Below are 22,524 nucleotides of genomic sequence, written 5' to 3' on the forward strand. Positions count from 1 at the left end.
TCCAAAACCTACCATAATTGGTAGAGTAACTAATGATAACAACAATAAATACCCAACCGGAAGAACCAAACTTTCAAAAAGTTTCATAAACAGTGAATCTTCAGGTTTATATTTTTAAGGGGACTACTGTGGAACAGTTATATGGGTAGTTCAGAGAAAAACATTTAAAGATTTATTTTCATATCTTACAAATTCAATTTCTTACATGATCATAATAAAATAATATAAACAAGGGGATTATACAAATAAATTCAATAGATATCAATCATTCGCATGAAAAGTTTTAAGTTTCACTACCAGTGGAATAATCCAGTTTTTGACGTGGGTGAAAGCATTTACTGGAAAACAATATAGGGTATATGGCTTCGTTTACTCACACCCTATTCCTAATTAGTCGGAATTGATGTGTTCAAGCCTCATTCTTTTAACATTCAAAATTTTATATTCATCGCTTCAACGGTACATGTGTCTCTTACCGCTGCATTTCTTCCCGTTTTTCCCATTGTGGATTAAACTCGCAACGACCAACGCACTTCTATAATGTTCAGTGCTGTCAGTAGATCACATTTTTCCGGTGTGTCCTCAGTAATCTAAATCAATATGATTTGTCATATATCTTATACATTTTCATGAAAAACGATGTACCGGGTAGATTAAATTTATTATTATCACCATTGGAAGTTTTTAATCGTTGTATCTTCCCGCGTTTTCTGTATACTATCGACACGATCTTCAGGGTGCGATCGATAGAGGTTGTAATCGAGTGGTTGGTTTCTTTCACGTCGTCTACAATTTCGAGACTTGGTGGTTTGATTTTGTATTTACCGATACTCTAGAACTCTTGTGGAACAATATCAGTTTTCATTTTATTGTTACCGAGATAGGAGTGCACTTTTATACAGTTTTTTTAACAATATATTGAATAGCGTATGCCAATTTACACCACGTGTCGCTGAAAACATCAATATGAGCGACGGTATAACTGAAGAAATGAAGGATGTTAATATTAACAGTGAGAAGGCATGAAAACATTATTTTATTTTATTTATAACTGAAATGTTTGGAAGTGCTACTCTATTGCGAAATTCTGCCAAGATAAAAATTTCCTGGCGTTTTGTATCGGTTGGTGGTTTCCTTCTTATTGATGGCTTACGTTGCTTTTAATGTGTGATTGTGAATTGAATGTACCAGATGATGCAATATTTAGATTATTAGATTTATGAATGCAATTGCCTTAGTTTGTCTTAAAGTGTGCGTTTTAAATTTTTTTCATCTTATGGAAAGGACATTTTCACAACCAAATATAAATTAATGACACTCACTACTGACTAAACTGTGACTTCGCCGCAATCTCAGTGCGGTGCAAAGACAGGATAATATTCCCTTTCTGGCCGAGAAATGTTTCCAAATTTTACTTGTCTTCACATATTTGCACTCCAAACCGTGCATTAGATGTCAATGCCGAATTGAGCATATTGCATGACTTCTCAGTGCAGTGATGTGGAATTATTTTCACTAGTAACCAACCTAGTTAATTATTTTTCTCAACTATGATCGAGTTTTTGTACAAACGTGCAAGTATAAAACATGGGATTTTTATGGAGATACACTCCCAAGTCAACTATTTTATTAACTTTCACTGAAATTTTTTCTCATTGTCCCGTGCCAAACGGTTTCTAAGAAAGCTCTTGAACCAACTGCTCATTGCGCATAAATGCGCTTCTTAAATTGATGATTAGCATAGCTTTAAAAAAAATAGTGCATTTCTTTTGATAATTTAAGTAATTTTTTTTACAGATCCTAAGAATTATTTCGCTGTGACTAAAATAATATAACTTAGTCAAAATACCGTTATATATATACATTTAAGAATGGAGTTTGTCAAGGGTGGAAGCATTGCACCCGAAGAATTAGTTCATTTAAACGATCACTTTTCAAAGCACAGTTACGCTGATGGGTATTGTATAAGTACCTCAGATGTTTGTCTCTTTGATAAATTGAAAAAAGTTTCACAGCAAGAGTTTCCCCACTTATACCGATGGTATCGGCATATAGATATACTGCGGCATGAAATGGAGATAACTAATGTAAGCCGGATTTAAAATACCTAGTTAATTTTCAAACCCTGGGAACTTCTTTTCAAATGTTTGTACTTATAATTGGAGAGTTGAATTACGATACCATGTAACTTAGGAGAACAATTGCCAAATTCAATGTTTTATAATATTAAAGGTTTCACAATTAAGATTGTGTATCCTTTTATCAATAGGCTACCAAAAGCAAGCCAGCTAAAATGAAAGTAAAAGTGAAGGAGTCCGGTGTAAAGAATGGTGTGAGTGAACTTAGCCCATGGCCTGATTATATTGAGGTAAGCAAAATCATTAACCAGTGTGTCCTATTTTGAATGTCTTACTTTTTGTGGGTTAGTTTCTTCCGTGTGTCAGAGAAATGTGAAAAGCAGTGAATGCTCTGTTACAGTCATTCATCCCCTCTGGCATTCTTTATCTATTTTATAGTCCAAGGGAAGGAATGATTATACAGGAGATATAGTTTAAAAAATTTGAATATTAACAGGGGCATAATGGCAATGGAATTCATTAATTCAAATTTCAGTATATTCTCGAGTGATGCAAGGTATGGATTGAAATTTTACATTTCCTCATGATAAAATTCTTTAGAGTGATGTTATGTGGCCTTTCTTTCAAATGTGCATTGCAAGGGGTTAGAATTATAGTTTCTGAACAAAGAATGGTGTCTCCATACCAAAGGCCTAAAGCATGGAAGTAGAGAGTACATACTAAGGGGAAAATCTCATTTTTTAGAAAAATAATATTACAGAAGCTCCCATTTCCCGTTCAACAATTGGGTAATATAATGATTGAAAAGGGAAGAGAACTTAATAAAGCCAGTCTTGGCCGTCACTGTGTAGAAATTGCAAGTGATGGATAAAAATGACAATCCATTGCCATTAAAATCTTTTTTTTTATTGCCAATGGATTTCAACAAAATATTCTCATCGGTCTAACTACAAAGCTTTTGGATCCACATTCAAACAAAAACTAGTTTAGAGCTAGTCAGGCTATGTGCGGTTGGCTAAAACCTGGGAGGTTCAATGCTTGTCTGTAGCATGAAGTTCTGTAAATAGAATTCTGTAAATAAAATGGCTGCGTAAAATTACCTTATTAAACAAATAACTAAATACAAATTACTGTGAAGAATAAGTTGCAAAGTACTTTGCGCAATGGCATGTGAAATTGACTTACCAGGATGGGGGTTCGTTAGAAACTTGGATTTCAACAAAACTGTTGAAGCCTTTGTAGTTCCTTTCCCTCTGCCACCTGTGTTTCTCCAGGATATCTGGTTACTGAGAAATTGCACAGCTTGAGTGAAGCTGAGGATGCCCAGAGGCATGCATGAACTGCATCCACCAGGTGGTAGCCACATGCTCTACCCCAATACTTCCCTCTTTTATACTATGTCGTAAAATTGAATAGTATATTTCTTTAGATTATTGAATATAATAATTCTTGGAAGCATTGCATTCATAATGCTTTCGTGTTAATTTTTAAGGAATGGTCGGAAAATAATAGTTCCACCTGGAAAAGTTTGGAAATATTGAAATCAGAAATGAGTTGTAACCTTATTGCTGCACCATTTGCAGCTAATATATCATCTTTATACGAAAAAGTCAATGTATATTCATTGTTATTAAGCTTAATTCAAGATGCTGTACGGGAGAAATTTTAAATGACTGGTAACCTATTCAGGACCTACCATTTAAAACTTTTAATCTGAAAGAGATCTTGTTGCAACGTTTTAGGTGGTGATAGAGATAATAGTTTTCTTATTTTAATTTTACAGCTGTGTTATTGCTGACTGCATTTAGTGGAATGCAGTAGTCTGAATTGACTTACTACAGCATATGCTGGCCTATACTGACTGTATCTAAATTAAATTTAACCATAGGTGATTTATATCACTTTCTAACCTACAATACAGGTTCCAAAATCCTAAACCAGGGAACAAAAATCAAAGATTTATATAAAAATTTAGTAATTTTTAATCATATGGTTCCAGTTAGCAATTTATTTTTTTATTCTTCTAATGGATAGATACTTTTTACTATAATTGAATACTTTAAAATGGAGTATTTGCAAAAGTGGTTCATAATGGATTTCATCACCTTTTAGGAGAGATTAAATCTTTGGAATAAATTAAAATCCCAGTATGAGATGGAAATACAGGCCAAAAATCCTGTACCAATAACAGTTACGCTACCAGATGGGAAAAAGATTGACTGTCAAGCATGGCGTACATCACCTTATGAAGTTGCCAGAGGCATCAGGTTAGTGATGCTGTTGAGCTTCAGTACTTCTGTTTCAATTTGTGGAGCTTTATAAATGCTCCTCCCTTATTTTTATCTCTGTCAATGTCATTGTTGGGGCCTATTGAGTATCATATTTTTAGCTTTGGTGGAACAAGTTAGCCACTTTTCTAGAACATGTGGTCTTAAAGTGTGTTCAGATGGTGTAATTATATTCAGGAAGTTCAGCAGAACTCTTACCTTTAAAATACATATATTTTAAAATATTTTAATGGTACCTAATACAGCATTTATGAGTATAGCAATTATATCTGTAAGTTGCCATTTGGTTCACATTGATTTAGAAATTCGAATTGCCACTATCAAATTCCTCGGCACTTATCAAACGTTTATTCTCATTTAAGGGACTAAGATGTTTGTGGAAGTTTGGTGAAGAATGGAGTAAAACTTTCGCCTTTTCTATAATGTAAATTTCAGTTCATGCGCAGGTTGAATTCCATTCCGACCAGTAATTTTAATTACGTTCAATCTTCATATCAGCTTAAAGTTATAAATTGCTTTCAAAAATTAAGTTTCATTTAAGGGTTTGTTTGTTCAGATTTTAGGGTATGAAGTCTGGGGCTATTTATAATACTGCTTTTTAACTGAAAGTTCAAGAGCAAAGTATATAACCATCTTCCTTTAGAAGTAAGAAGTCATGACTATTGGTAGCAAGTTGCCCTTCAGAGGCAAAGAATGTGAGTTCAAGCATGCATTTGGACGGAATTTTCCTTTACAATTTATCCTTTAACTTTTTTATGATGAAACTGCTTGTGAAATATTTTGTATATGAATTTTAAATAATAAATTATGTGCAATAACTTACTATCCAACTAAATTATGAATAATGAAATTTACCTGTTTCTAGTTCCCCGTAAATCTCCATTTTTTCAAGGGAAAATAGTATAATTGATGTTGTAATCATATGATTTAAGTAATAGTAATATTGTTATGTATGTAGTGAAGTCCAAAAACAAAGCTTTTCTAACGAGAGGAAATTGATTAATTTTTCTGCTTTGATGTCAAAAAAAATCAAGACAAAAATTCCCTTGTATGAAACATTGCTGGTAAATTAATCAAATTTCTTATTCTGAAGATTTTTTGTGCTCTTTATTTTTGTAATACTGTTTTATCCATAGCATTTTATTGGTTATATTACTTTAATTTTCTTTTATGACTTTAAAATATGGTACATGCATATTTTTTATTCTTTTCTGAGCTCAGTTATTTAATTATTTTACTTTTCAGTCAAGGGTTAGCAGACAATACTGTGATTGCCAAGGTGAATGGGGTATTGTGGGATCTTGATAGACCTCTGGAGACTAGCTGTACCCTTCAGCTTCTGAAGTTTGATGATGATGAGGGTAAGGTGTTTTCAGCAGGAATAGTTCAGTTTATATTGTTTTGTTCCAAATAAGCACCATAGACTGATAATTTAGATAAATTACGGTCTATGGCTGTTCTTCTCAGGCCCATTCTCTGGCTTCAAATGCTCAGTATTAATTTCATTCAAAGCAATGTTGAATAAAAACTTTCTCATTAAATATGTAACATTTGTACAGCTCCATGTTATCTCTGGCAGAAAGAACCAATATGCCAATAAAGGCAATAATTGACGATCACTGGACTATGTATGAGATTATCATTACTATATACTCGTAGGTTATTGATTGGAATGGAAAATAAGTGTAGTATAGTAGACAGTAAAACTCCAGGTGCATACTTAGCTCAAAATCTGCTCGGTTGATGTTGTACGTACAATTATCAAATGGGTGGATATACATATATTACTTAATAGCTGACCCTTGCAGTTGTAATTGCACAACATTAAATGTAATTTTATTTAGGTATTTTTTCTCAAAGTACATTGATGAAAGAAATGTTGAAAAGAAAACCTTTTTAAGATTTCTTCTTTGAACTTACTAAATAAAATTAAACTAGTACATATCTACGTAGAAAATTGTATGGTAACTTATGGAAAACAATGTGTTATGTTGAAATCTTCAAGTATTTTTTGCAGTTATTTTACAATGAAACTAACATTAATTGCAGTATAATCATACATAGCCAATGTTATTGTCACTATCACTATTGTAGAGTACTTGATTTTTCTCTGGAATTTAGTCAACAGTTGATAGGGTCAATAAATCTCATAGGAGCAATGCCTGTGTTACTGTGAGAACTGATATTTACATTGGCTTTAGTACAGAAAAGTATATTTTTCAAGTCAGTATAAATTAATAGAAACGTTTCCTAGAGGTGAATCAATTTTGGACTACGTTCTTTTGCATAAATCATGCATAGTATTTCAGTTTCTTCAAAGCCTGTGGAAGCCACTTAAAATTGTAAATCATTAATCATATAACATACTGTACACCTGTGTGTATGATATGATGTTTCCTTAAAAGCCTGCAGAAGTCTTTTGAACCACACTCTAATTGCATGAAAGTATGGAGTAATTAAAGTGAAACAGGAGAACATACGAAATAGGATCTTACAGAAGTAATTTTTACATTAGCATGTAGCAAATGGATACAGTAAAGTAACCAGGTTCCTGTTTCCCAAGTTAATTGACTAGCATGCTAAATATATTCATACATGCATATTTAATTAAAGTTATTCGAAGATGTATGTTTTGTGATTTAGGCAGATAATAAGTGTTACAAGATATTTAATGCCATTTAATTTAAACTCTAAGGTGCATGCATCATTTTCAAGTGCGTTCAAACGTTGACCCCTTGGAGTGTGAGCAATAATTACAGGCAGTTTTTGTACTCAATCTTTATTATATTGAGTTTCCTGCACTTACCAATTAAATGCAGACTTAGTGATGTGCCGTAATATGTACTTCATATATTTATTTTATGAATTATATCTGAGAGTTATTGCAGATTTAATTTCATTTTTTAGCTCAGCAAGTATTTTGGCATTCTACAGCTCATGTCCTTGGTGAGGCAATGGAACGAATATATGGGGGATGTTTGTGCTATGGCCCACCAATTGAAAGTGGATTCTACTATGATATGTATCTTGAGAACCAGCAGGTGAGATATAAAAAATTGAGTTGTCTAATAAAAGAAAGATATATCTGTAGTCCAAGAGCAATATTAGCGGCATCAAAGGTTCTTCTCGCACTCCCTATCTTACACCAATCTTCCTCCTACCTAACAAGCATTACAGTGAATAAATAGCTGGCCACATCCTGGTTTCAGTTCCTATGTTGTTATATACCAATGTCATTTATTTCACAAATGTGCCTCTAATATAAAAATTGGTCTATAATACATCCTATACATCACACCTTCCTGGTGGCTTGCAGGATAAAACATAGATACAGATAAATTCTTGAAATAAATAAATATTCACTCCTAAAAATCAACTTCACTCAGTTTTCAATATAGGTTTTATTACTTATAAACTGTCTTAAATCATAGGAGTAACTTCCAGCTATATATTTACTAAGAATGAAAATGTAATTTATTAAAATAAACGTTAAATGTGTAATTTGGGTCACTTTGTGTTTGAGATTCTCACTGCCAGAATTTCTGTTGTGGTAATTGTAGATAGAATTCATTATTAAAGTAATGAATGTTCTTACTGAACCCATGAAATTGGGTCACTTCTTGTAAAATTGACGAAGAGTGATTATTGATGTTTGTGGCTACAGTGTCAATTGTGTCAGTGCACTCCTACTTCCTATTAATTATTTTGTTAGTGTTTACTGATCATTGCAACAATTTCAGAGTGTAAAAATCATTTGCCTTGACTGGGACAGTCCCAGTCAAGTCCCAGTCAAAGTGAATGATTTTTACACTCTGAAATTGTTGCATTGAAATGCACATTAGTGGATGACTCCGTTAAAAAGTTACTGTTGCGGCATCTCCCGCAGTTTCTTTGGAATTTGTCAAAGTATTAACACCATAAGTGTTTAAAGTTGGCTTTAACCTTGTGGACAGTGGCGCCTCGCGCACGACTACGAATGCATGTGACATTGTATGTACGGTATTTCGTCACAACATCTAGTTCCTTTAAAAGCCCCAAAATTTCAGAGTTTAAGAGGACGCCTCAGTAGCTTAAGTGGCTAAAGCACTCGACCGGATATTGAGGGATCTGGGTTCGTGTCCCAGTCAAGGCGAATGATTTTTACACTCTGAAATTGTTGCATTGAAATGCACATTAGCGGATGACTCCATTAAAAAGTTACTGTTGCGGCATCTCCTGCAGTTTCTTTGAAATTTGTCAAAGTATTTACTGATCATCTTTTCTTCATAGGTAACAAATGGAGATTTTCCAGTGATAGAAAATTTGATGAAGGGCATTGTAAAAGAAAAGCAACCTTTTGAAAGATTGGAAATGAAAAAGGAAGATTTGCTGGAAATGTTCAAGGTAAATTTAACACCATTACTTCATGTTCACAAGTGTATACAATTTAAAAAATACGTGCAAAGTTGAAATTTAAAACAGAAATTTTTTGTTGTTAATGTTGGGTAATTATTTCTTTGTACTTGTAATAGGGATATTGAATATTTGTATGATATGTGCACATGCATTCATAATTTAAATACTCAGCCTCTTTTACCTGGTTTAACATGCAAAGAATCTTAGGATTTCCTATAAAATTGATAGAACCATGATAGCTTGTTTCGCACAAAGCATTGTAAACCGCCAATTTGTTATTATGCTATGTTAGCTCGTAAGAAAACCAAGAACTCTTTGTATCAACTTGTATTTGTCAATATCTCTCCTCAGTTGATGCTTATGAATAAAAATGATGTATGAAACACGGTAATATGAAGAACTAATAGTCTATGTAAACCTAATCACCATGGTTGCAAATCCACGTTAGAGTTACCTCATTTTTTCTATATAAAAAAGAAGCTATGGCATATAGAGTGAAAATGTTTGATATCTTTTATTCTCTAGGACTAATAAATGTATCATATATTAGTAATTGGAAAAATTGCTGTGGTGGCTACTCCTTCAGCTAAGCATATTTATCTCCGGTGAAATATATTTTTCCACCTCTTCACTATCACACCAATATCAGTGCAACACTCTGTTTAGCGTTTAGCCAAGTAATATACAGATTTGTCTACTTTTAAGTCTAATATGTTTATTTTTAAAAATGATATGGATATTTCCAGTATAACCAATTCAAAGTGAGGATCTTGAATGAGAAAGTGAATACTCCAACAACGACAGTGTATCGATGTGGGCCTCTAATTGACCTTTGCCGAGGGCCTCATGTAAAACATACCGGAAAAATAAAATCTTTGAAAGTGACTAAGGTAAGAAGCATCATTCAGATACTTATGCAATAAATGTGTGTTGGTTGTAGATTGACATTGATGCACAATGTATGTATAAAATATATTTTTATATGAATCTCTATATTACTCACTTTTTGTCATGAAAGTTTAAACAAGAGTAGATGTTTCAGTATAACATGAGCTGATTTTTAAAAGTTGCATTTCAAATTCTGAATGCTGCCATTATATTGGTAATCTACCATTTGAGGTAGGTTTTGGGTGGACCCAAGCTACCAAAAAGCACTTCAATAATTTCCTTGACTCTTCTAATAAAACACAACCCAACACATTGCCCTATAATGGGCCCCTCTTCAACTCTGTATGCTTGCTTTCTCCATTCAGTCTATCAAACATGTCTATCCTATTCCTGTCCCTTTCTTGTCAGCTCAACATTCTCCTCTCCAACTTGGTCTTCAACATTCATTGCCAATCAAACTGCTCTGCATCCATCTTTCCTGGCTCCTTTGGATTTTTCCCAGCAATCCTCTCTCCTCACCCACCATACCTAATACTTCCTCATTTGGTTTTCCTTTCTGACCACTTCATCTTTTCCATCCTTATCCACACCCATGTTTTGAAAGCTTCTAATCTATGCCTATCATCCTGCTTTAATAACCATGTTTATGTGCCATACAAAATTACAGTCCATATCAAAGTTTTGACGAGCCTTTTATTAACATCCTTACTCAGTATTTCTGTCATCAATTCTATCCTCGTGAAAGCTTCTTTGCCAAATGCTATTCTTCTTATTATGTGCCTACTCCTTTGACCATTTTGGTCCAATACACTTCTGAGATAGGTAAAATGTTCTACGTGCTATAGTTTTTGTCTTCTATTGTCACATAGCAGTTTCAGGTTTAACTTTATAGAATTCCTTCATAATGAGGGTAAAAAGAAACTTAACATTTCCGCCAAAAAGATTTTAATATTTCATGAACATGGTTTCGATGCTGCGCATCATCATCAGGTAATGTACATCAACATTTTTCACCTTATGTAGTCTAGCTCCAAGTGGAGTAGTGGGGGGTAAGGGAGAGGGGGTAAGTTGAATTTAGGTGCAGCAGCCTATTAGTGGTCTAGGGAGGGTGAGATTATACAAGGTGAAAAATGTTGATGTACGTTACCTGATGATGATGCGCAGCATCAAAACCATGATCGTGAAATATAAAAATCTTTTTGGTGGAAATGTTAAGTTTCTTTATATTGCAACGTTTAACTTGGATGTTTTATTTCTTGAAAACTGCATAACCTTTGTTTTAATTACTTTTATTCTCATCCCATACCTATCACACTGATCTTCCAATGCATTCAGCAGAGTTTGCAATCCCTTGGCCGACTGGCGAACTAAAGCTTGGTTATCTACAAATCTAACTGACTTTATGAATTCCTCACCAATTTTCATTCCCATCTCCAATTTTCCATGTCTCTTCAATCATTTCCTCCATGTATAGGTTGAACAGCACTGGTGATAATGAACAACCCTGCCTGACTATTCTTCCTAACACTGCCCATCTCGACTTGACATCTGCCACTTGCATGTGAATAGTCTGAGACTTGTATAGGTTGTGGATAAGTCTCGTATCTCGCCAGTCTATTCCTATTTTGTTCAATACATTCATTGATTTACCCAATTTAATCTAGTTAATGCCTTTTTGAAATGTAAGAAATAGACAAATCCCTCCTGAATTCTATATTCCTCTATGGTAATGACTTCATTATGGCATCAGGCATGTGTTTCCACTTTCTAAACCCCAACTGATTTAGCCCAAAATTATTATTCTCACATGTGACTGCCTTTTTCTTTTTTGGAATGGGAACTAACTCATATGATGAAATCTTCCAGTCAGATTCCTCTCTCATGTATGCTACGAATTAGTCCATAAAAACTCTTCCTGCCACATTTTCCTAAACCTTTAAGAAGTTCCACAGGAATGTTATCAACCCCCACTGCCTTATTTGATTAAGTTCCCTTAATGCCCTTTCTATCTCACTGTTGAGTAAGCCTGGACCTAAGCTATTCTCATCTCAGACATTCCCTTTCTATGTCTAAGCTTGCCGTCCTAATTTCTTTACCATGCAGTTCCTCTATATATTCCTTCTATCTCCCTTGAATCTTCTCTGGTTTTACTAATATTTTTGCTGACTTATTTCTAATTGTCATCACAGATTTCCCCTTCCTACTTTTCAACAGTTCTTTCATCTTCCTGTTTAGGACTCCAATTTCACTCTTTCTCTGTAAACTCTCCATATCTTCACGCTGTGTCTTCCACCATGTTTATTTTGCTCTATTTGTTTCCTGCCTCACTTTATTATATAACTCTTAATACTTCCTTCTATGTAACTCTGTATTTATGTTCTTCCATTTCTTCTCTCATCTATCTTTCTAATCATCTCGTTTGTAATCCATGATTTCCTTGTCCTTTTCCTATTCCTATGGTTTCATTATGAAAGCTGTCTAGTTGAATTTCACCAATTTAATGATACTAAAGAAAGGAAGTGATATCTCTATCATGACTAACAAGTACACATGATAATAGAACTTCATTAAAGATAAAAAGCTTGTCTTCTGCCATGAAGTTATTTTTGCTCATCATTTATGGAATAGGTTTTTGATTAATCCCAACCAAATCTGACTTTGCAGTTTAATATTACTTAAATTCTTTTATGTTTATGAATTTTATGCAATTAATATATTATTTATTTATTTCTTGATTGAGGTGACATTATTATTTGGTAATAATTTGGTAGTTATTGATATGCATGTTTTGAAAAAGCAGATAGCTTCAATAGCATTAAATTATCTTTAAACACCTCTTACCAGAATACTGATTTAATTACTATTGTTTCATGGTTAAGTAAATACTTTCCAAGTAGTGATTCAAGATGTCCACCATTTAGTAATTTAATTTTAGAAAGTTGGCTGTTGCTCTCACATTAACATGATGAACATGTACCCAGCAATAAAGCTAGCACAAATCTAGATCTTGTATGTAACGTGGATAAAATTGTCCTAATTTGTATTGTGTTGCCTCATGCATTTGATAGATGAAATAATGATTGAGCGAAATGACCTCAGTAATTGAAATACTTAGGACTTTACTGCAAACATTTAAGATGTTATATTAGTTAGTCATATCACTAAAGCCTCGGCAATATCTTGGCATTTTTCACAGAACTCTGCTACATATTGGGAAGGAAAAGCTGAAGCAGAATCATTGCAGAGAGTGTATGGGATATCATTCCCAGATAATAAAATGATGAAAGAATGGGAAAAGTTTCAAGAGGAAGCAGCGAAGAGGGATCACCGAAAAATAGGAAGGGTAATAGTTTTATTCATAATAGTCAGTTATTAACCAGTTAAATATACCATTACTTGTTTGTTAAGAAATGGATAATATCAGTTTTATTTGTGGCTCAGTGACATTCATTTCAAATTACATGGTTGGATTTGTTTTAAGAAAAGGGTAAAGTCTGCTTGAAAGTGTTTCATTAATTATTCTTGGATGTAGATGGCTTAGTGGTTTCTTCTGTTCTGTTTTTAACTAATGTTGCTGATAAAGCACATCACTTAATTTTAACCTTTCAATGTTTTTAGTATTTTGTGCCATAATAAGAAGTTAGTAAAATGAGTAATGTGCAGTGCATGAGTATGTACAAAGTACAAGTACGAATGAACTTTAAAGTGTATCAAAAATTATTTATTTTTCCACAGCCTAAAGTTTATATCAGACTGGTCAAAAGTTGATAGGTACCTAGTGTAATGCTCTTAATTTTGAAGTTACAGGTTTTCCCACCCCACTGTTAACTTTAATGAATTGTCTGGCAGTCCGATTTAGTAGTAATGGAAGCAAAATGTTGTTTCAGGAGCAAGAACTCTATTTCTTCCATGAATTGAGTCCTGGGTCGTGTTTCTTTCAACCCAAAGGTGCTCATATTTATAATACCTTGATAGAATTCATCCGAAGTGAGTACAGGAAAAGAGGATTCCAGGAAGTAGTGTCTCCAAATATTTATAACGCAAAACTTTGGCAGACATCAGGTCATTGGGCTCATTATGCAGTAAGTTAGGTGGTCAAATATTCAATAAATTCATTCATTTCATGGGTATTTTTGTCATTTATCTTATACTTCCATTCTTCCTATTTCTAGGAAAATATGTTTTCTTTTGAATCTGAGAAAGAAACATTTGCTCTGAAACCAATGAATTGCCCTGGCCACTGGTATGTATAATTTTCTCTATTGTCGCTATAGTATTAATTAATTTTACGCATGATTACTTCTCCTTGGGGCTAAAGTTATTGTTTTAAAAGAACATTAGGTTAATTTAATAAATTGGAGAGTAGACCACATCTCATGTAGCTGCTCACAGGGTATGGTATCTATGGAACATACTGTATTTATGACTGTGCTCTTTCACTATTCCATTCCGATAACATTGTACAGTCATTTATTTATATCATTTTGGTGCTCCCATTTTTATTTTACCAGTTAATTGCAGTGTGTTTTACATTGTTTGATACAGTTTTACCCTTTACTTTTGGTGCTCAACATAAATGGATAGAAATAGACTAGGCATGCACATCATACAGTCAAGACAAATTGGGGGTGGGATGATCATGGATATTGATAATGGGTGGCATTATTGTTATCAGTGTGATCCTGAAGGAGTCTAAAGACTCATTAGGCATACCAGTCAAGAATACTAAATACATCCATAGAAAGGAAACACCATTTGAGTTTTCTTTAGTGAATAAAATAGAATTCTGGTAAAAACTATGCTTTGCTAACTGCTCTTTTGCATGCATCAATAAATTTTGTGGATTTTTGGCCTTGGTAGGAGGCATTCTGATAATGTCTTATATTTTTGTCTCACCCAAGGTATTGCAGTTATATCGATGAACATAGATACCCTATAAAAGCTTTGCGTAATATATAATTTTTACTACTGAATATGCTATATTAAGGTTCCTCTGAATTTTAGCCTTTTGCACCTGAACATTTTTTGTTGCATTCCGTAATTATCAATGTACCACAAACTAAAATATTTGTTGTTTTCCATTATATTTATTTGTTGCAAATAATAGTAGAACATAATTTTAAAATGCTTCTCTAGTATTCATATTAATGTGTTATTTAATTCCATATCAAACCCATATTCCATATCATCCCACCAAATCTGCTACTTATCAGGCAATAGATAATATATTGACAACTCTTGATTGTAAGTTAGAATCTGTAGGAATGTTCTTCGATTTTTCTGATGCATTTGGCTCAGTAAATCACAATTTACTATTGCAAAAAATGCATAAATATGGCATTAGGGGCAATGCACATGACTGGTTAGTCTCATATCTTCAGGGCCGTCAGCAGCACGTGGTTTTGCTCAATGATGGAAAAAAATTCATCTCTCCTGGTAAAGTTGTATGCCAAGGTATCCCACAGGGTTCTGTTCTGGGTCCTATCCTGTTTCTCCTCTACATTAATGACTTAACTGAGAATATAAGAACCAACGAAAGGGATGATCCACTCTTATTTGCAGACGATACCAGTATCATACTCACTGCCTCTACAGTCCAAAGTTTAACAAACAATGCTAAACAAACCGTTCAACATCTGAACTCATGGTGTAGCAGGAATCAGCTGAATTTAAATGTGGAAAAGTCCCAACTACTTTACTTTGCAAATAAAAACAAAAACATGGCCACTTTTGCAATTGAATCAAGTGGAAAACTAATTCCCCAAGCGCCCCATGCAAAATTCCTAGGAATAGTTCTAGACGGGCGGTTGTCCTGGTGGGAGCATACATGTCACCTGGGCAAAAAACTGAATACCATTTGCTTCCTTATAAGAAGCATCAGGTTTACCGCAACAATGGATGTCCTCATGTCAATATATTATGCAATTATCTACTCCTGTATAGTATATAGTATCCTTTTCTGGGGTTCTTCTCCGCTTGCAGACACAATATTTAAAATTCAAAAGCGAGCCGTACGGCTAATTGTCAAAGCAGAGCATAATGCTCCTTGTCGTCCATTATTCCATAAATTGAACATTCTACCTTTGCCATGTATTTATATCTATGTATTAGTGGTGTACACCTTTGTAAACCTTTCAATGTATGACACAAATTGTGGTATTCACCACTATGGGACCAGGTCTAAAAATGATCTGCACCGAACTTACGTAAGAACTAGAACCACCGCACTAGGCCCTAAATCTATGGGTCTCCCTATGTTTAATAAGCTAAATGAGGACCTGAAATCCAGCACAAACATTTGTCTATTTAAAAGGAAATTGAGAGCTTTTCTTCAAAGGAATTTGTTCTATTCTATTAGGAATTTCATGGAACATGAAACTTAGAATAGGTATATGTATTACATTGTGTATTATTGTATGTATTGACGTGTCCTATACTATGTGTACAATTTTTTGTGTGATGCAGTCTCTGGACAAATAAAAATTATTATTATTATACATGCATTTGTGGCATTGCATTAATCACCTTAAGTTGGTTAAGGGTGAACAATCCTTTGCTTTTTATTGATTCTATTGTTATTAGTATGAAATGACATGTTAGCTATTATTTTACTTTTTATTATAATAGTAGGAATAAATGTATAATTGATGTGTTTATAATATTGATGGCTACTTGTTCATACTTATATTATTATAACTCATTGATTTCTGTTTGCTATCTTTAGTTTGAAAGAAAGTTGTTTATCCTTGTATTTTATTATGTTACTCAATGTGTATGAAACTTCTACTTTCCCTATTTAAAATAAAATCATTATAAGACTCTCTGAACTCTGACTATAAAACATTATCAATGGGAGATATTATGTATAGCAAGACAGAAAAAGATAAAAACACTTGCACTTTACCACTTAATAGATCCTTTGATACCAACTATTTTTGGTGTACTGCACCATTTTCAAAGTACACTGTAACTATACAGTATGAAAGGATCTATAAAATTAAAAATTGCATGTACTTTTCACTGTTTCTGTCATCATGGAACCCTTCCACCACATCACACCTGAATCTCTAATAAATTATGAGGTTTGACTTTTTTCCACTGACTGCGAAAATGATATGAGTAAATAAATACGGTTACATAATGCCTGTAGAAGTAATTTTCATGCTTTAATTTTATCTGGTACCTATTCAAAACTAATCTGATTTTTTTTATATGCATTATAGTTTGATTTTTGACCATCGACCCCGTTCATGGCGTGAATTGCCTTTACGCCTGGCAGATTTTGGTGTGCTCCACAGAAATGAATTGTCAGGTGCCTTGTCTGGATTAACCAGAGTTAGACGTTTCCAACAAGATGATGCCCATATTTTTTGTGCTGTTGAGCAGGTAATAAAAATTAAATTAACTGCTATGTATTAAAAAATCCACAAATTCCTGTGGTTAAAGATAATAAATTTTCTCTCCAAAATAGATAATGGAAGAGATGCTGGGAGCATTGGATTTTCTGAGGCATGTGTACTCTGTGTTTGGATTTAATTTTGAACTCTGCCTCTCCACCCGCCCTGAAAAGTTCCTTGGTGAAATATCCAAGTGGGATTATGCAGAGAAGGTATGAATAAATACTGCTTATAAATATGGTAGAGAGAATTTCCATGCATAATTGACCCCTTACCAATGTCTGCATTGATTTTTCAGCAATTAGCTGAAAGTCTGGACAAATTTGGAGTTCCATGGAAGGAAAATCCAGGTGATGGTGCATTTTATGGCCCAAAAATTGATATAACCATCAAAGATGCTTTGAAACGGTCCCACCAATGTGCAACTATACAGCTTGATTTCCAGCTCCCTGAGAGATTTAATTTATCATTTATCAGGTGAGAATGACTGTAAATTAATTTAATTTTTAATTGATGCCTTCAAATCAAATCAACTTTATTTCAATGATCCTAATTAACTTAAAACTAGAAAATCAACTTTGTTTTTTCTTTTATTTTCTTAAGTCATTCTTTTTTTTATTTCTATAACCATTAAACAATTCACAGTATCTAAAGACTAATATTATAGTTTATCAATTATTATAGCATATCAATTATTATAGCGTATTATTTTTGTGATTTTGTATTTATTGTGAATAAAAATTTTAAAGGGTTCACTTTGAGCTTCATCTGTTTCAACATATAAAATTGTTTTTATAATAGCGATTGGAACTTGCCACTATAATTGATAAATTTTGTGTTGAATTGTGTTGCTACTTAAGTAAATAAAAGTGTGACCAACCAAATTAGCTGTATCTTATGTTATCTACTTATGTCATCTTAAAGTAAATACCTAATATGTAAACATCAGTCATAGTGAAAAGAAAAGAGATGGTCATCATGATGATTGAATGTAATGTAGTGAATAGAGAGAGTAAGGAATGTAGCATTGGCCAATATGGGCTTGGAAAATGAAATTGCGGAGTAGAATGGTTGATGGAGTTTTTCAATGAAAAAAAAATTTAGTGGTGGACACACCTTTCAAGGATTTTTAAACAGAATGGATCAGTAATGAAAGAGGAATTATGCCTGTAAGGAGTAATGCATGGAGTGTTGGAAAAATAGGAATCTTCAAAACCTGGTGCTGAAGGTTGATGCTGAAGATCAAATTGACAGTTAAAAGTAAGAAATTAAATTTTATACAGAAGATTAGATGGGGAATATACAATAAGGAATATGATATGGGCAACATATATTTTCAGATGGCTCAGGTACACTTTGGCACATTTATTTGTTTAGAACTAATAGAATGTAAGGCTAAAAAATATAGGGGATCAAAATGGTGCAGTGGCTATCGTACTGGCTTCCAACCCAGAGAGCCCAGGTTCGAATCCTGGCAGCATCGGATATTTTTCAGTGGTATCTCAATTCCTACTTGAGGTGCTTTGTGGAGGCCACTTTGAGTGAGTACGCCTTCTGTCGAATGAGATGTTAAGCTGCGGACCTCTTGGTATCTTTCGTTGAGAGTAGGCTAATGCTGATGCTGGATTTCTCTCCGCCCTTCATCTTTGTTTGTCCATCCCTAATGTCGCAAATGACCTTAGCTGTCGTTTGCCTCCCCTAAATACCACTGATTAAAAAAATAAAACCGAGGGTAAACAACAAAAGGGGAAAATATAGTAGGGTATTGGATGGAATGTCTCTCACACTTATAAAGAACGAAGTTATGAATGTAATGATAACTGTCCAGGATTGCTCCTCTATCATATGCATATCTAAGTTGTATGTTATTTTATTTTCATAGTTTAACAGAATTTCAACATTAAATGCTGTGTTGTTTAAAAGACTTCTTGCTTTCAGAATACCAAATTTTTATAACAAATATTCATTTATTAAAATAAATCTTCTGCATTATAATGTGGAACAAGCTGTTAATAGTAATAAACATTGTTTGAATTAAGAAAGATGACATTAGTCAATATGTACACTTTATGAACCATTTAGTGTGGCATCAGATGTCATGTCCTTAGTTAGCTTGCACATAAATACTCAGTTAAATAGTATGCTGCCATAAATGTAACACATAATGGTAAATTTGCTGTGAAGTCAATTGATAAAATATTTGATTGAGTTATGCTAATATTCTAGCGGCTTAATCCATAGCCTCTTACCATTCTAAAATGAAGTGATCTATTAATTAAAAGTATAAAAATTCAAAATATTGTATAGCATATTCATTGTAACAGTAATGCTAAGCTATGTAGTAATACCCCTGAAAATGCTGTCATTTTTCACTGGTATCATTCTCATTAGGCTTTTCATGGGAATTAGAACCATGAAAGAAATAATGTGTCACACCTTTTAATCAATTTTATTTGGATTGTTCCTGATCTTTTGTAAATGGTTATTTTACCCACAGTGAAAGTGGTGAAAAGAAACGTCCTGTAATCATTCATCGAGCAATTCTTGGATCTGTGGAAAGAATGATTGCCATCTTGACTGAGTCAACTGCTGGGAAATGGCCATTCTGGATATCTCCTAGGCAGTGTATTGTTATACCTGTTGGTCCAATGTTCGATGATTATGCTTTCAAGGTATTTCCAAGTTGTTTAATTAAATAATTTTCAAAATGTTGCAAACTTGAAATTATGTTATCTTTGAAGGTAGTTTTGCAAAATGAGACACTTTAAAATAAAATATTTTTAATTTAAATGTATTTACTTAGCATTAGTTTCAAGGAGATATATTTGCTAGAGCTTTTTTTTCATTGTGTTTTTAATCATGTAAGATCAGCATAGTCAAAGGTGGGAGGTTGAATCTTTGAACACGTTTTGTTTTATTTGTAATTAGTTTATAATTAATTTGTTCAATTGCGTACTCAGTAATTTTGGTTAATGCTAAATTTCTTACACCTAGGTCAAGGAAGAAATTTTCAAATCAGGCTTTGCCTGTGATGTCGACATTGATGCTGGTGACACCATGAATAAGAAAATACGAAATGCTCAGTTGGCCCAATATAATTTTATTATGGGTAAGGAAAATTTATTGTTATTTTGCACATTCATGCCATTACCCACATGTAGTGTGGACAATAATTATGCCAATTTAAGAAATGTATGGTTATCTAACCATCATTTCTGTTTTTGATGTCTCTCTTGTTATTGGGTGAAAGTGAAAGAGCTTCCAAATGTACTTGCTCTTGGCAATCTGGCTGACTACCACAGAAAACTTGGTCCTTACTTATTTTGTTTTCATATCTAAAATGTGGGATTTACACATCCATATTCCTTACTTGATGTCACTACTACCTTCCCTTAAATCAGTCACCTTCCCATCTGTCTTTGGTCCTGTTATATGAATTTGGTCTTAACTTTAACTGATTCTTAATGTGATGCTTCTGTAAATTGGAATCAACTCAGGTGAAGGCTGTCCGATATTTAATAGTTAACATTTAGAATTTTCTGAGGTGTTGTTATTCAATGATGGATATTTATAATCCAATTTTTGAAAAAGACTATGTATCCTTTCTTATTCTTCTGATTTCTTTGTTTGAAAATATTTGGTGCATAAAATCTAATCTAAGTGTGTACTTTAATTTAATTTTCAGTGGTTGGAGAAAGAGAAAAGACATCTGGAACTGTGAATGTTCGCACGAGAGACAATATTGTTCATGGTGAATACTCAGTGGACGCTGTAATTGAAAAGTTCAGAAAATTAAGTGAGACAAAGATTTATGCATCTGAGGAAAATTTTTAAAGGATGTATGTATTTATGACTAGGAAAGAAGTGGGAGGAAAAGTGTAAGAACATGATTTATTAAAGTAAATGTTTGGCAAGGTCACAGAACCTTACCTGAAGAAATTATTTTGTCATTGCAATGGATGGGTTTGCTTTACTCGAAATGGCATAGGTACCTACTTCTAGATTTTGATCACTTTCTACTTTATTCAACCATTTTTTAAGTCCCTTTCAGCAGTTTCAGAAACACCTAATGGCTTTTTTACATCTTTAATTTTTGCAGTATCTACTTTGTCATTGCCAAAGTTGCTGTTATCACTTTGTATGTGAAATTTGGTCAGAGTGAAGGCTGATTTTTTCCTAAATCAGATTGTGGCAATTGAGACATCTGTCCGGACTGGATGCATCCTAACTGAAGATTTTAGCTTCTGACTCTAATACAATCAATATGCTGCTCATAATTATGAGTGTTGAAATGGCATGGAGAAGGTATAGTGAGTTGCTGCAAACTTTCAAGGTTGTAGCCAACTGCGGAGGCCAAGACTTGGTGAAATAACTTCAACAAAGAGATAGAGCTTGCTCTTTTATGAAAACATTTATTTTTCCATAGTAAATTTTTTGTAACAACATGACTAGTTTTGATAAATATATGTTTGTGAAACAAAATTTGAATTGAAAGCTTAAATGCCTCAGAATGGTGCCGAGAAGTGATAGGTGATATTGGCTATTTACAGAAAAGGCTAGGGTGTACCTAATCTTGGGATAGGTAATTGTTTGGTGTAGTTTGATTACTTCTTTTTTGGTTTTGTGGCAAAGTGAATGGGGAAAAAATCTACTTATGCTCTGTAACAAAAATTTTGCTATGGACAAATGCATGATTTTATATATTGACATATCTTGTTAAGGTATGTAAGAGTAGTGTCATCTTGTGATGACCATACATCAGCTCAATAGTAAACTAATGCTAGGCCTCTTGGGTGGCAGAATTTACATGCTGTGCATAATCTAATGTGGATGCTGAATGAGGAAATCCATGACATTTTTGGTCCTTTGCTGATTTTTCTCATGCATAGGGTGTAAATAATTAAAATACATTGGTTTTTAGTTCAACTTCCAGTTGAGGAAATTAGTGATTTGAACATGCTGCTTAAAACAATAGTGTACAAGTGTAGATATCAAGTAGCTTGAATACTTAAATTTTTTTATTATCATTATAAATGAGGTGGCATGGTAGCATAGCAAGTGGAGAATTCAGCTAATAGTTGGAGGTAATCATGATCAATTCCAGGTAATGCCACTAGACACCCCACGCTGAACCCAAGGATTGCAGTTTTTCTGTGTGCTAAAATAATATAGAAACCACGGCCAAACTCAGGGGTAGGAACTGTTCCTGCTATCCTGAATTTGCCCATTTAAGTTTCAGTTGAGTATGATACTTGGTGTGTTCTCCTATCAGCCCAAATGATATTGAGACTTATTTTTTTGATCACAAATCATCCACAGAAAAAGGATTTCTCTTAATCAGTTTGTTCCATGGTCTGTTTATCAATTCTTTTATTTTGTTCATGACTACATCAACATAAGGTGAAAATTATTCTTTCTTAACCAATATTCCAATATTACCAAATGAATCTTGTCAGTATTTGTGAAGCCATAGTGAAA

The 22,524-nt window shown here is 33.5% G+C and overlaps 1 protein-coding gene across 5 annotated transcripts; it reads left to right on the top strand.

The window, feature by feature from the left end:
• The first annotated feature begins 761 nt into the window (after positions 1-761).
• Positions 762-20,985, top strand: ThrRS (threonine--tRNA ligase). Of its 5 annotated transcripts, none has more exons than XM_071593235.1 (17): positions 762-1,122; positions 1,798-2,087; positions 2,270-2,368; positions 4,191-4,345; positions 5,612-5,727; positions 7,274-7,407; positions 8,636-8,749; positions 9,508-9,651; positions 12,846-12,992; positions 13,537-13,731; positions 13,822-13,892; positions 16,873-17,035; positions 17,121-17,258; positions 17,345-17,523; positions 19,544-19,718; positions 20,041-20,155; positions 20,732-20,985. In XM_071593235.1, exons 2-17 carry the CDS (start codon positions 1,872-1,874, stop codon positions 20,878-20,880), a joined length of 2,310 nt encoding a protein of 769 aa, XP_071449336.1. In that variant the 5' UTR covers positions 762-1,122; positions 1,798-1,871; the 3' UTR covers positions 20,881-20,985. The 5 variants fall into 5 exon arrangements, with proteins under 5 accessions (XP_071449336.1, XP_071449342.1, XP_071449364.1 ...); XM_071593241.1 differs by having other exon boundaries at positions 762-1,020; XM_071593263.1 differs by lacking the exon at positions 13,537-13,731.
• Positions 20,986-22,524: the final 1,539 nt, after the last annotated feature.

Source organism: Hetaerina americana, unplaced genomic scaffold (genome assembly GCF_022747635.1).
Source record: "Hetaerina americana unplaced genomic scaffold, ioHetAmer1.1.p SCAF_1, whole genome shotgun sequence".
NCBI lineage: Eukaryota > Metazoa > Arthropoda > Insecta > Odonata > Calopterygidae > Hetaerina > Hetaerina americana.

Coding starts and splice junctions, on each gene's coding strand:
- ThrRS (XM_071593235.1), top strand. CDS start 1,872: ATGGAGTTTGTCAAGGGTGGAAGCATTGCACCCGAAGAATTAGTTCAT. Junction 12,993..13,536: donor ATCACCGAAAAATAGGAAGG/GTAATAGTTTTA, acceptor ATGTTGTTTCAG/GAGCAAGAACTCTATTTCTT. Junction 17,524..19,543: donor TTTAATTTATCATTTATCAG/GTGAGAATGACT, acceptor TTTTACCCACAG/TGAAAGTGGTGAAAAGAAAC.